The 15,845-nt window shown below is 44.0% G+C and overlaps 1 protein-coding gene across 1 annotated transcript in view; it reads right to left on the minus strand.

The window, feature by feature from the left end:
* C24H3orf20 (chromosome 24 C3orf20 homolog) overlaps positions 1-15,845 on the minus strand; it is a 50,023-nt gene that overhangs the window by 32,404 nt on the left and 1,774 nt on the right. The window contains exons 3-6 of the mRNA XM_061127601.1: positions 15,684-15,824; positions 11,475-11,594; positions 1,578-1,716; positions 328-612 (exon numbers count right to left, since the gene is read on the minus strand). Coding sequence (XP_060983584.1) covers positions 328-612; positions 1,578-1,716; positions 11,475-11,594; positions 15,684-15,824 — 685 coding nt within the window. The remainder of the gene's footprint in view (positions 1-327; positions 613-1,577; positions 1,717-11,474; positions 11,595-15,683; positions 15,825-15,845) is intronic.

Below are 15,845 nucleotides of genomic sequence, written 5' to 3' on the forward strand. Positions count from 1 at the left end.
CTTTGTCTCAGCTAGAGATGCTCTGTGTCTCTAACCTCTTCTTCCTGGGGGAGCCTCGAAGGCAGAGACCACTGCTACACCCCCAGCCCAGACTGACACGCCATCACACACAGCTGGCTTTGATGCAACCTGCTTGACAGGACCTGAACTGGAGGCTTGACTCTCAGGACTTCTTCCTCTGACCTGGACAAATTCTTAACGCCCTGGAGCACCGGTCACCAGGCTTCTATGATCAGCTGAAAAGCCAAAGGAAACACCCCGGCTTTGTCAAACCCTGGAGTTCTCTGGGCTGAGCTGCTGGGGAGAAAGTACCGAACAAAAGGATACTAAACGAAGGAGGACCCGTCATAGAAGGAGTAGTGCAACTTGATGAACTTCCTGGGTCCCTTCCACTCCAGAGAATGCCGGCCGAAGTGGAGGTGGTGGGCGGAAGGCTGGTGAGGGATGGGCGCAGAAGTCTGAGCACCTGGAGGGTGAGGGTGGTGGGAGCTGTGGGTCTGAGCATCGCCTTTGGGGGTCGACATTAGATGCGGGGGCATCTTTGCCCTGTAGTTGCGTATGACGATGGGGTAGAAGATATTCCTCCCTTTCCATGAGACCCTTTCGGCTTCTCTGCGGGGAAGGAGATCAACATGTCTTCTAGCCACTTGGCTCTCACTCACCCTGTAGCCCCTCCCCAGCTCCTGAGACTCCCATCCCATCTCTCTGTCCCCGGAGGACCTTTTCCCACCCCAACACCTCATCCTCACAGGTAATGCTTTTAGGAAGAACTGGGAAGGACTGTACCCCTGTCAGACTAGTCCTGGCCTCATTTCCACCTTTTGCACAGTGGTGGAGACCCATGGGGTGGGCCTGTGTGCAGAATGGGGTGGGAAGCTGGAGGCTTTGATCCCCTCCCAATCCTGAGGTTACAAACGAAGACAGCTTCCTTCTGAAATGTCACAGTCATGAGCAAACTGGGTGGCTGCCCTCTACCCAAGCTCTACAGCTGCAGAGACAGTCACCCGGACGCTCCAGGACACATATATGCTTAGATGTGACTACATTTGAAGTCCTTCATGGGCCTTGTTCCAGGGAACAAGGGAAATGCAGGTTCACTTGCTAGGACTCGTGACCCACAAACTCATAAATATCATTAATCACCCATGTAGATATGTTTTGAGAGGTGTTTCTTTTTTTTTCCAAAGAGAACATCTAACAAATTATGTTAAGAAATAAACATGCTTAACTATAAGACTGTGTAAATTATAAGAAGCCATGCAAAGGGGTCTCACTGGTGAGGAGGCAAAAAGCATTGCCCTGGGTCAGGCTCACTGAGTGGGAGCACCTCAGACAAAGCTTTACTACCGTGCACTTGGGGTAGTACCTCAGTTTCCTCATCTGCAGAACGAGCATAAACCTACCTCTCCATAAGGTTATAGCAGGACGGCAAAGGACTAGGGATGTGCGTGTGAGGGATGACAATCACCCCTCCACTGGCGCTGGGGGCACTGTGTGGCCAACTTGCCCAGGACCCCCTTCCGCACACACAGGCCATGCCCTCCTTTCCCACCTGCCCCAACCACTAAGGCACTCACATAATGCGACACATCTCCTGCAGCTTCTCCCGGGCTTCAGGGCAAGGGTCGCTCAACTCGGTAACCTCAGAGCTAGAGGTTCCCACTCCTGCTCCTCGCTGCGGGGATGCCAAAGCATCGTCTGTATTTTTGGGTTTGCCTGTAGCTGGAGACGAAGAGGTTAAGGACAGTTTGAGACAATGGTTTCTCAAGATGGCTGGGGACAGCAGGAGAGCTGCATCCTTTGAGAGTCAAAATAACTGGGAATCATTTATGCTTCCAGAGATAGGAACTCCCAGCAGGTCTTATGAAACAGGCGTTACTCCGTGAGTCAACCAACTGTGTGTCAGGAACATTCATGCAGGGTGGTGAATCCAGCGACGTTTCCCCAAGGGCAGCCTGGTTCTGGATAGGGAGAGGACACCCATGGCTGCCATGGATACAGAAGGGATTCCTTGTGATACTTCAGACCAAGGCAAAAAGTCTCAATTCCAGCTCAAGGAACAAGCTTCAACACTTCTGTGATGCTGGCTTATCTCAGCCTTCAGCAGAGGGCAGAGTATATCGACTGAGACTTGGAATGTGATGTTTTGGAGTTTTCTGCTTGTGTTTCTGGTAAAATACATGTAACAAAAACTTGCCAACTTCATTTTTAAGAGGCCAGTTCAGAGATATCAAATACATTCCAGGTGTTGTGCAACTGTTATCACCATCCATTCCCATAACTCTTTACATTTTGTAAAATTTAAACTGTAGCAATAACTCCCCATTCTCCCTTCCCCTCAGCCCCTGGCAACTGCCAGTCTAACTTTGTATCTTTGTGATTTTGACTACTCTAAGGACCTTGTATAAGTGGAGTCATACAGTATTTGTCTTTTTTGTGATTGGAATATTTCATGTGGTATAATGTCCTCAAGGTTCACTGATGTTGTAACAATATTGCTTCCCTTGTAGCTCAGTTGGTGAAGAATCTGCCTGCAGAGCAGGAGACCCGGGTTTGATCCCTGGGTTGGGAAGATCCCCTGGAGAAGGAAATGGCAACCCACTCCAGTATCCTTACCTGGAAAATCTCATGGACAGAGGAGCCTGATGGGCTGCAGTCCATGGGGTCACAAACAGTTGGGCACAACTGAGTGACTAACACTTACTTAGTCGTTCAATAAATACTAAACTAAACAATACTGTAGGATTCCCTTCCTTTTTAAGGCTAAACAATATTCCATAGGTACAGACAAAATTTTATTTTTTGACCGCACCATGTGGCATGTGGATCTTAGTTCCCCAACCAGGGATCAAACTCAAGCCCCCTGCCCTGGAGGCATGGCATCTCGACCACTGGATCTCCAGGGATGACCCATGACCAACTATTCTTTATCCATCATTTACTGATGGACAGTTGAGTTCCACCCATGTTTCAGCTACTGTGGATAAAGCTGCTATGAACACTTGCACAAACATCTCTTTGAGACCCTGCTTCTAATTCTTTTGGGTATACGCTGAGAATTGAAATCACTGGATTATATGGTAATTCCATGTTTAATTTTTGAGGAACTGCCATACTGTTTTCCACAGTAAACCTGGCTGTGCCATTTTACGTTCCTACCAACAGTGTACAAGGGTTCCAGTATCTCTACATTTTCACCAGCACTTGTTTTCTGGTTTTTGACAGTAATCATCCTACTGGGGGTGAGGTAGTATCTCAGTGTAGTTTTGATATCCATTCTCCCAATAGTTAGTGATGTTGAGCATCTTTTAATGTGTCTGTGGGCCACCTATATCTTCTTTGGAGAAATGTCTATTCAAGTCCTTTGCCCATTTTTGAATCAGGTTGTTTTTGTGTTCTTGAGTTTGAGAAGCTCTCTATATATTCTGGATATTACTCCCTCATCAGACATGATTTGCAATTATTTTCTGCCATTCTGTGGACTCTCTTTTTTACTTTGTCAATAGTGTCTTCTGATGCACAAAATTTTAAAAATCCATGAAATGCAATGTGTCTACGTTTCTCTTTCTTGGCCAATGCCTCTGGTGACATACCCAAGGGAGTGAGTCACTGGATCAGGGATTAGGTCACGGATTCACTGAATCATGAGTCATTGTGAAATCCAATGTCATCATGTTTTTGTCTCATTCTCTTCTAAGCGTTTTATTGTTTTAGGTCTTACATTTAAGTCCTTGATCCATTTTGAGTTAATTTTTATATATGGTGTTAGGTAAGGGTCCAACTTCATTCTCTTCCATGTGGATATCCAGTTTTCCCATCACCATTTATTGAAAAGCCTATCTTTTCCCCATTGAATGGTCTTGGAACCCCGTCAAAAATCATTTGCTCATATATGTAAAAATTTATTTCTGGGTTTTCTACTCCATTTCATCGGTTAATATGTCTGTCATGGTGACAATATCACACTATTTTGATGAGTTCAGCTTTGCAGTAAGTTTTGAAATTTTGTGAGTCCTCCAATTTTACTGTTCTTTTTAAAAATATTTATTTGCTTTTGCTTATCTATGTGGCTGTACTGGGTCTTAGCTGTGGCCTGCAAGATCTTTGGTCTTTGTTGCAGCATGCACGATCTTCCAGTTGCAACATGTGGGATCCACTTCCCTGACGAGGGACTGAACTCAGGTCCCTGCATTGGGAGCACAGAGTCTTGGACAATGGACCACTAGGGAAGTCCCCTGTCGCTCTTTTCAAGATTTTTTCTGACTACCCAGTGGTCTCTTGAGATTTCTTATAACTTTTAGGATGAGTTTTTCTATTTCTTCAAAAAAACATCTTTAGGGTACATCCTTAGTGGTACCGTGGTTAAGAATCTGCGTGTCAATGCAGGGAACATGGGTTCCATCCCCAGTCAAGGAAGATTACACGTGTCATGCAGCGACTAAGCCCATGTGTCACCACTACTGAGCGTGCATTCTGAAGCCCGTAAGCTGAAACTACTGAGCCTGCATGCCGTCACTACCAGAGCCTGCGTGCCCTAGAGCCGGTGGCAGCAAGAGAAGTCACTGCAGCGAGAAGTCAACGCACTACAACGAGGAGCCTCCACGTGCTACAACCAGAGAAAGTCTAAGAAGCAATGAAGACCCAGCGCAGCCTAAATAAACAAATAAATTAATTAAAAAACAATCTTTGGCATTTTGATAGTGATTATATCGAGCCTTAGATTACTTGGGGAAGTACTGACATTTTAACAATGTCAAATCTTCCAATTCATGAACATGGAATGTGTTTCCATTTATGTCTTCTTTAATTTCTTTAACCAATGTTTTATAGTTTTCATTGCACAAGTTTTTCACCTCTTCTGTTAATTCCTAAGTGTCTGACTCTTCTTGTTACTATTGTAAATGGGACTGTTTTCATAATTTCCTTTTCAATTGTTTACTGTTCGTGTATAGAAATAAAGCCAACTTTTGGGTTGACTTTGTAGCCTGCTACTTTGCTAAATTCATTTATTAGTTCTAATAGCTTCTTTTGTGTAGAATATTTAGGGTTTTCTCATATAAGAAAAGCTATGACAAACCTAGACAGCGTATTTTTAAAAAGATATTACTTTTCTGACAAAGGTCCATCTAGTCAAAGCTATGGTTTTTCCAGGCGTCATGTACAGATGTGAGAGTTGGACCATAAAGAAGGCTGAGCACAGAGGAATTGATGCTTCTGAACTGTGGTGTTGGAGAAGACTCTTGAGATCCCCTTGGACTGCAAGAAGATCCAACCGGTCAATCCTAAAGGAAATCAATCCTGAATATTCATTGGAAGGACTGATACTGATGCTGAAATTCCAATACTTTGGCCACCTGATGTGACGAGCTGACTCATTGGAAAAGAACCTGATGCTGGGGTCGATAGAAAGCAGGAGGATAAGAGGATTACAGAGGATGAGATGGTTGGATGGCATCATGGACTCAATGGAGATGAGTTTGAGTAAGCTCTGGGAGATGGTGAAGGACAGGGAAACATGGTGTGCTGCAGTCCGTGGGGTCGCAAAGAGCCAGAGACAACTGAGTGACTGAACAACAACCATATAAGATCATATCATCTGCAAACAGGTAATTTTAACTCTTTCTTTTCAGTTTGAATGCCTTTTATTTATTTTTCTTGTAATAAGTTGAACAGAGGTGAAAGCAGACATCCTTGCTTCATTTCTGAGCATAGTGGAAAAGCTTTCATCTTTTGCCACTGAATACGATGTTCACAGTGCAGTTTTCACATACGACTTGTGTTAAGTGGAAGTAGTTTCCTGCTAGTCCTAGTTTGTTGAGTCCTTTTTTTTTTTTTATCATAAGAGGAAGTTAAGTTTTGTCAAATGCTTTTTCTGCATCAATTGAGAAGATCATGTGGATTTTTTTTCCCTTCATCCTGTTAATGTGATATATTACAATGATTGAGTTTTATCTGTTAAATCATGCTTGCCTTCCAGGAATAAATCCTGCTTGGTGTCTTGTTATATAATCCTTTTAATACGCTGCCAAATTCTGTTTGCTAATACTGTGCTAAGGATTTTGACATCAATGTTCATCAGGTATACTGGTTTCTTGTAGTTTTCTTACAGTGTCTTTGGCTCTGATATCAGGGCAATACTAGCCTCATGGAATGAGTTGGGAAGCATTCCCTCTTCAATTTGGGGGAAAATTTTTAGAAGGATTGGCATTAGTTCTTCCTTGAATGTTTGGTAGAATTCATTGTTGAAATGTTATAATTTCCCATATGTTACCTTTATGGAGACCTTTATTCTCCCTGTGAGTTTGTGGTTCTGTCTACTGTCCTTTCATTTTATTTTGCAGGACTGCCTTCAACGCTCTGTTCATTTTTCTTCAATCTTTTTCTTTCTGTTCTTCAAACTCAGTAATTTCCATTGTCCTGTCTTTGAGTTCATGGATTTTCTTCTGTCTGCTGAAATCTGTAGTGGAAATATTTTATGCTTATTTCATTTAAGTGTTAGGTGGCATGAGGATATGATGACGTAAAACTGTGGAGGTGATCATCCGTGGCTGAATTTCCAGAAACACCTATTCAGATCCTACATGCTTCTGAGCCTCTGCTGCCCACTCAGCTGGAACCATATGCTCTCCTTTGATAAATGCAGGCTCATTTTCACCTTGGTCTCAATAACAAAATGAGACTTCAGGCAAGGGGCGCTGCTTAGGCTCCACCTGAGCCATGAAAGCTTCAGAATGGAGCCTTCCTCACTGCTAGCCAAGACTTGAGGTTTCTGGTTGGTGCCTGGGTACCATCTCTGGTACCTGCTACCTTCAGTGGTTCGTAGCCCCTTTCCTGACTCCTCCAGCCACCAGACCAGAGGCCCAGCTGCCAGCTGCTAGCCTCCTAGAACACCTGCTGGCCTGAGCACTCATTTCTGGCTTGCCCCTGATTGGTTACGATCCCAAAGTGTGACAACCAGGAACAACTGTTGACAGACTTCTCTGAGTTCTCTGCCTGAAAAGCTGGGCTATACTCCAGAAATAGCTGTTGTCCACTCAGAGAGTAGGTGCAACTCCCTTTCATGTCTGTGTGACCCTAGAATGTCAAAGAGGGCCAGCTGGGAAGGTGTGACAGCATGAGTATGTGGAACAGGTAGCAGAGGTCCCAAACCCAAAGTGACTTAAAGCCACAATGACTCCACAATATGTTCTTTAAAAAAAAATTTTTTTTTAAATTTGGCTGTGGGATCTTTTCAGTTAGTTCAGTTCAGTCGCTCAGTTGTGTCCGACTCTTTGTGACCCCATGGACTGCAGCATGCCAGGCTTCCCTGTCCATCACCAATTCCTGAAGCCTGCTAAAACTCATGTTCACTGAGTCGGTCATGTCATCCAACTATCTTATCCTCTGTCGTTCCCTTCTCCTCTTGCCTTCAATCTTTCCCAGCATCAGTATTTTTTTTCATTGAGTCAGTTCTTCACACCAGGTAGCCCAAGAATTGGAGCTTCAGCATCAGTCCTTCCAATGAATATTCAGCACTGATTTCATTTAGGATTGACTGGTTGGATCTCCTTGCAGTCCAAGGGACTCTCAAGAGTCTTCTCCAACACTGCAGTTCAAAAGCATCAATTCTTTAGCGCTCAGCTTTCTTTATGGTTCAACTCTCACATCCATACAGGATGACTGGAAAAACCATAATTTGACTAGATGGATCTTTGTCGGCAAAGTAATGTCTCTGCTTTTTAATATACTATCTAGATTGGTCATAGCTTTTCTTCCAAGGAGCAAGGTTCTTTTAATTTCATGGCTGCAGTCACCATCTGCAGTGACTCTGGAGTCCAAGAAAATAAAGTCTCCCATTGTTTCCATTGTTTCCCCATATATTTGCCATGAAGTGATGTGACTAGATGCCATGATCTTGGTTTTCTGAATGTTGACTTTAAAGCCAGCTTGTTCACTCTCCTCTTTGACCTTTATCAAGAGGCTCCTCAGTTCCTCTTCACTTTCTGCCATAAGGGTGGTGTCACCTGTGTATGAGGTCATTGATATTTATCCTGGCAATCTTGATTCCAGCTTGTGCTTCATCCAGCCCAGCATTTCCCATGACGTACTCTACATACAGAAGGAAATGGCAACCCACTCCAGTACTCTTGCCTGGAAAATTCCACTGACTCAGGAGCCTGGTAGGCTATAGTCCATGGGGTCGCAAAGAGTCGGACATGACTGAGAACTTTACTTTACTCTACATACAAGTTAAACAAGCAAGGTGACAGTATACAACCTTGACATACTCCTTTCCCAAATTGGAACCAGTCCATTGTTCCATGTCCAGTTCTAACTGTTGCTTCTTGACCTGCATAGAGATTTCTCAGGAGGCAGGGAAGGTGGTCTGGTATCCCCATCCCTTTAAGTTAAATTTTCCACAGTTTGTTGTGATCTACACAGTCAAAGGCGTAGTCAGTGAAGAAGTAGGTGTTTTTCTGGAACTCTCTTGCTTTTTTATGATCCAACGGATGTTGGCAATATGACCTCTGGTTCTTCTCCCTTTTCTAAATGCAATTTGAACATCTGGAAGTTCTTCGTTCACATACTATTGAAGCCTCGCTTGGAGGATTTTGGGCATTACTTTGCTAGCATGTGAGATGAGTGCAATTACGCAGTAGTCTGAACATTCTTTGGCATTACCCTTCTTTGGGATAGGAATGAAAATTGACCTTTTCCAGTCCTGTGGCCACTGCTGAGTTTTCCAAATTTGCTGGCATATTGAGTGCAGCACTTTCACAGCATCATCTTTTAGGAACTGAACTAGCTCAACTGGAATTCCATCACCTCCACTAGCTTTGTTCATAGTGATGCTTCCTAAGGGACACTTGACTTTGTATTCCAGGATGTCTGGCTCTAGGTGAGTGATCACACCATCATAGTTATCTGGGTCATGAAGATCTTTTTTGTAGAGTTTTTCCGTGTATTCTTGCCACCTTTTCTTAATTATCTTCTGCTTTTGTTAGGTCCATACCATTTCTGTCCTTTATTGTGCCCATCTTTGCATGAAATATTCCCTTGGTACCTCTAATTTTCTTGAAAAGATCTCGAGTCTTTCCCATTCTATTGTTTTCCTCTATTTCTTTTCACGGATCACTGAGGAAGGCTCTCTTATCTCTCCTTGCTATTCTTTGGAACTCTGCGTTCAGATAGGTATAGCTTTCCTTTTCTCTTTTGCCTTTTACTTCTTTTCTTTTCTCAGCTATTTGTAAGTCCTCCTCAGACAACCATTTTGCCTTTATTTTTCTTGGGGATGGTCTTGATCACTGCCTCTTGTACTATGTCATGAACCTCTGTCCATAATTCTTCAGGCATTCTATCAGATCTAAGCTCTTGAATCTATTTGTCACTTCCACTGTATAGTCGTAAGGGATTTAATTTAGGTCATATCTAATTGCCTAGTGGTTTTCCCTACTTTCTTCAATATAAGTCTGAATTTTCCAATAAGGAGTTCATGATCTGAGCCATAGTCAGCTCCAGGTCTTGTTTTTGCTGACTGCATAGAGCTTTTCCATCTTCAGCTGCAAAGAATATAATCAATCTGATTTCGGTATTGACCATCTGGTGATGTCCATGTGTAGAGTCATCTCTTGTGCTGTTGGAAGAGGATGTTTGCCATGACCAGTGCGTTCTCTAGGCAAAACACTGTTAGCTTTTGCCCTGCTTCATTTGGTACTCCAAGGCCAAACTTGCCTATTACTCCAGGTATCTCTTGACTTCCTACTTTTGCATTACAGTCCCCTATGATGAAAACGACATCTCTTTTTTTGGTGTTAGTTCTAGAAGGTCTTATAGGTCTTCATAGAACTGTTCAACTTCAGCTTCTTCAGCATTAGTAGGATCTTTTCCTTGCAGCATATGAACTCTTATTTGCGGAGTGTGGGATCTAGTTCCCTGATTAGGGATTGAACCCAGACCTCCTGCACTGGGAGCATGGAGTCTTCGCTACTGGACCACCAGCTATATGTTCCTTAAGATAGAGCACTTTAGAGTGAACATGGGCATAATTAATAGTTACGTCAGGACAACAGCATAAACTGGGACTTCAGTGGATAAACTAGGACACGTGGTTACTTATAAACTATTAGGGAAGGTTAACCACCCATCCTAGCACTCACGTGTGAGAATAATTTCTGAACAATGTCAGGAACCTATAAGAAATGCAGCATTGTTGAACATACATCCTAGTGAGAGTGATGCAATGTCATAGGGTGATCACATCCTCAGGTGGCAAAGGAAAACAGCCACGTCGAGAAAGAGATCAACAGACATATGGAGCTTTTGTTTTCGAACAACCTTACTCAAGGCATCACCCTTGAACTGAAGTCATTAGGGAGAAAAATCATGAATTCAATAAGTGTCCTGAGGAGACTTTGTTTCCCCTCAAAGTAACTGCACTGATGTAGGGCCAGCTTGGGAGGAGATACGATAAACCAGGAGAATAAGTGGGATGCTGGAAGTGATGCTCAGAGGGGCATCAACAGGGGGAACAAGAAGCCGAGGATGTCAGCTCCAGCAGGGAAGTGTTCGTCTTAGAATCCACACGTGCAGCCCTGGCATTCAGAAGAGTGACTGACAACTAGCGATTGTTCAACAAACATCTGTTCACTGACGGAAAAGTGAGAGGATTGGCTTGATATGAAGAGTGAGGCCTGGAGGAAGGCAAAATTCGTGTTCCATCAGAGGTAGGCTCAGGAAAAAAACCCAAGCTTCTCAACTTCCAGCCTGACCTCCAGGGTCCGTGGGAATCACTAGACAGTCTTTGAGCTTCCCAACCTTCCATGCGTTCCTCCCCTACCCCACCACTCTGCCATCACAGCCTGGGGGGCCCTGGGAGATCCAAAGGGAGCAAAGTTCCTTCCCCGCCCTCTCCAGCCCCAGTTCACCCCTCCTCTAAGCTCTGGTTGCGTGGTCAGTGAGACACGCTATGGTCTCACCTGCCACCAGTTCTTTCCTTCAAGCTTTTCCTTCTCCTCTGTCTTCTTCAATAGAACAGCAGCAGCCTCCATGTCTGTTTTCTGCCCACATAAACTGGCCCAGCTGGGGACACATGCTAAGGTCTGGTATCCAAACATCTCTGTTCAGGCACTGGTTCCCCTACCTTCTGGGTGAGTACACAAGTAAGTCTCCGGGCAGAGGTGTGAGTGTGGGATAGCGCAGTAGGTGGAAGATGTGGGTTTGGTGGGGTGCTGCCCCAGGTAACAGGAAGCACATTAACAGAAGTGGAGGGCTTGTAAACATCCAACAATGAGACTGCAGGGTGGAGGGGCTGGGTTGAGATATGTCACCTGGTGTGGCACACAGTCTGTTAGCAGCCGCTGGGTCTCCAGCCAGGGCAGCTACCTATCCTTCCTATCAGAAAACCGAACCATCTCATCAGCCCCACAGGAAACCTTCTATCCGCCGCCCCACCCCACCCCCACCACCAAAGATATGGGGGTGGGGATCACCGTTACCTGTTTTCTTCTTGAATTCCCTTCCGGTTGAGAGGGAAAAGCTCAGACAGCCAGAAGTGGCCTCGTACACAAGCTGGTAAGGCGAGTTCACACCCATGGCTGGGATACTCGTAAAGGAATCTGGAGTGGGACAGACAGGGATGTTGCTTTCAGTTTTTAATTTTAATTTTTTAACCAAGAGCACAATAATGAACTTTCTGTCCTAGTCATATGGTAGGCCAATATTCTAAAGTGCCCTATTGTTACAAAACCACCTAATTCTGGAAGAAAAAGATTTTTACTGCTGGAGAAGACTCAGAGTGATTAAGAGAAATCTTTAAAAGTCTCCTCTACAGTGTCCCCCCGCCTGGTCCCCAATATCTCTCAAGAATGAAATGGTATCAGAGCAGGGAAGAGAAGGCAGGCACAAAAGGTGACGTTACTCTAAGGATAAATGCAGATATAGCTGCTACACTAGGTCAAGAGACTAAACATGGGACTAGCTAGAAGAAAATTTAGAGTTATCTCTTCCCCTTCTCCAAGTCACAGAAATCAGATGCTTCTGCAACAACAGATTAGTCTCTTGCAGAATTACACTGTCATGTACAAAATCACTTGATAGCAGACCACTTAAGAATTAAACTTTTGCACCCCTTTACTTGTGGAAAATCTTGGTTATTCTTTCACAAACTTCATCAAATCATTTGCTTATTCTTCCCCCAAATACAGTCATTTCACATGTTGGGCATGAAACTGTCGGGAAATGTCAAGCAATTCATCACAGCTCATTCAAATTCATAAAGAAAATGGCAAACACGACCTTCTAAATAGACAAAACCTGTACCCAGAGACTGCACATTGAATGATACTAACCAAAGACAATCACCTTCACTGGTAACCCAAAGCCGGAAATTAGGACCACATGAAAAGAACTAATAATAGCCAATGCTGAGAAAGATGGAATAAAACCAGTCAGTCCTACTGGTGCAGAGAAAATTCATCAAGAAAGCAATATTTAACAACAACTATATACATCCTGAGACCTTCTGCCCAGTAATCCTCTCTCCTGGGAGAGTAATCTTAATAACCAACACAACAGTGATAAGAACTTCAATATGCATGAAGTTGCGTATCACAATGCATATTACACTAACAGCAAGAAGCCTGGAAGCCTGCGCCTTCTGTTAATTATGGAGCATGAACGTCAGAAGGACGCTACACCCACTCAGAGTGACCACTGTAAAGGCATAGTCATGTTGGACTACACTGTGTCTGTTACGGAAAGGAAACTGAAAAACAGAAAAATTATAGTATTCTTAGGAAAATATATATACATACCAAAGACACACACAGAGAGAAGAACCACAAAGGGAACTGCAAAAGTAAAAAAACAGCTATTGTATAAAAGTGGCAAGACTATCTGTTTTCTTTTTGCTGTTTTATTTCATAACATGGCCATCAACCAAAAATCAAGCAGCAGTCCAGTTTTCTTTCCTGACATGTCAGGACTAGACAGGAGAAGAGACAGGAAGTAATTTCATTACTAAGGAAATGCTGCCTTAGCAGTGGGTATACTCTAGTTACAGCACTCAAGGAACACCACTCCAGACTCAGTCACAACTTGGGTCTACCTCAGCCATTAAAGGGTCCAGAAAAGCAAAATTCATGCAAAACAAATCAACCAATAGGCATTTGAATCTTCTTTTTAAAGCACTCCTAGGATGAATGCTTTCCCAAAAGAAACAGACTGCTCCCTCATTTATATTTTGTCACTCAGAGTTTCTTTTCAAACTCTAGGTTTATTTGAAGGAGCATCAGGAATAGAGGTGCCAACAAGTGACAGGGATTTCCTGGGGGAGCGTGATGCAGGGGAGGCTTGCTCAGCGCTCCTCTGATGCAGACAGACAAGCATCACCAACTGGGTCTCTGCAAAGTCTCCTCTGGCAGGTTCACCACAAGCCGTCAGGGAAGCCACTGCATCACAGGTGAAAGCCTGTGACCCTGAGAGGTGCTTAAACACCCTGGAAGGTGGAGCGCTAAAGGGATGACTGCTTCACTTTCAGGGTCGGGGAACACAACGTTCAGGCAAGAAAGCCCAGCTCGCAGGCTTGAGGGTGGGTGGCTGGGCCAGGCTAACTGTTCCCTCCCAAGGACTCGCCTACCCATGTGACAGACCATCAGGCAGCTGTCTCCCAAACGAAGCAGAGTTGCAATGGAGTGGGGCGCCAAGCCCCATGTGGAGTGCAGCGTGCAGAACTCCAGGTCTGCTGGCAACCTTCTGCATAAATAGGGCATAATCAGAGGGCCTGTGTCATCAGAGCAGAGCTGACCCTGAACACAACGGGCAGAGTGCATTCTCTTAAAGCAGAAAGAAACCCATGTGTGTGCACACTCAGTTGTGTCTGACCCTTTGTGGCCCCATGAACTGTAGCCCGCCAGGCTCCTCTGTCCATGGAATTTCCCAGGCAAGAACACTGGAGTGGCTTTTCATTTCCTCCTCCAGGGAATCTTCCCCACCCAGGGATCAAACCCACATCTCTTGTGTCTCTTGCAGTGGCAGGTGGATTCTTTACCACTGTGCCCCCTGGGAAGCTACTTCATGGTAAACAGTTGGGGTATGCTTGATCGGGACTTCACCTTAGGAAAGGAAATCAAAGTTTATCAAAATAACCTTCTCTAGCTCATATTTACCATAAGTCCACTGATATTGTAAGCACATGCCTAATTCTTATAAGAAATAAAAACAACTGTCGGTTTTTTCAGATGGTATGATTTTTTTTTTTTTTTCTGAATGGTTATATGACAGCAATAAAACATGAGTCCCTTCACATCTGCCTTTTGCGAAAAGGTCCCAATTTGTTTGTATTGTCAACCCTTTGATATCCAAGTCATCCTTTCTCCATGGAGCGGTCGCCCAGGTCAGCTCTCCTGCCCTTGGCAGTAACTAATTTTGCCTCTCTGCATCACTCATGGGTGGCTTCATGTGGACAACCAGCAGATCTCTAACATCATTCTCACTGAGTTCATGAAATCCTACATTTCCCCCCAAGCCTTGCAATTTTACTGTGTAATTTATTTGCCCTGTGTGTTCATGTATTATTATCAGATGTTTAGCCACTGACCATCAAGGGAAGCCTGACAGTCAGTCAGAGGACAGGGAGAAATGCTAAAAAGGGGATGGATTTTATAGGTTAGGGCAAATGGTTATGGGTTATAAATTTATTATACTTCCCCATCAAGGTTCCTAACAGCGACGACTTTCAGGCATTTGAAATGAATACCTCTATATCCACCAAGCTTAAGAGATACAACAGTACAGATGTGACTAAACTGCTGTCTCTTAAATCATAGCTGTTCCCCTTCCTGCTAGCAGAGACCATGTCCTCTAGCTCTGTGTCTCTTATTTCAGGCCCTCTGATTATTCCCACTCAGATTTGGTCTTTATACTTTGTATAACGTGCTCAAAAGCAGTATGCTATAATTTTCTTATTTTACACCTTATTTAAATGGCATTATACCAAATGTATCCTTTTATAACTTTTTTTTTTTTTGCTTAGCACCATTTTTTGTTTATCTGTATTGATATGTGCCCTTCAGTGCTTGATTCATTTTCACTTCTCATTATATTTCATCATCTAAAGACTGTAATTTTTCTCTTGTTGATGAACATTTAGGTTGTTTCCATTTTTTTTTTCCATCCCAAACAATTCTGCAATAAACATCCTGATATGACTTCTTATAACATGTATGTGAGTTTCTCTAGGGCAGTGCAATTCTCAAGTGTGGTCTGGTATAAATCCATACCAGACCATGACCAGGTAAATACAGTAAATGAGAATAAACATTTAGAAGTCTATGTACCAATCTGATGTTCCTGTGACAATATCATGTTTGGAAACGGGGTGTTCCACAAGGGACTGCAAATTTTACAAAGTGGTCCTTCACTGCAGAGCGTTTAAGAAGCACAGCTCTAGGGAATGACTCAGCAGAGAAACTGCTGGGTGGTAAGATGTTACAGCATCTCCCCCCTCGCAGACACCAGCACCCTGTTCTCCACGGGAACTGCACCAATATGCACACTCACCTGCAGCATGTGAGAATCCCTGCTGCTTCGCATCCACCTCAACTCTTGGAAACGTCAAACGTTTAGGCTGGGGACTTGACCTTTCCACTGCACTCTTGTTGGTATTGTCTGACCTTTCACCTAAGAGCTGAGATTCAGGTACCCACCTTTCCCCATCTGTCCGGCACTGCCACAGTTTCTCCCGATGGTGCCAAGCAGGAAGTCAAAAGCCATCTCTTTGGCATTGAGGTGCAGGAGCTGGCTGGCCTCCACGAAGCGCTGTGTAATGTCCAGGGGGTTGGCACCTACTAAGAAAGTCATCAAAGGCA

This window comes from Dama dama, chromosome 24, assembly GCF_033118175.1.
Source record: "Dama dama isolate Ldn47 chromosome 24, ASM3311817v1, whole genome shotgun sequence".
Classification (NCBI taxonomy): Eukaryota; Metazoa; Chordata; class Mammalia; order Artiodactyla; family Cervidae; genus Dama; species Dama dama.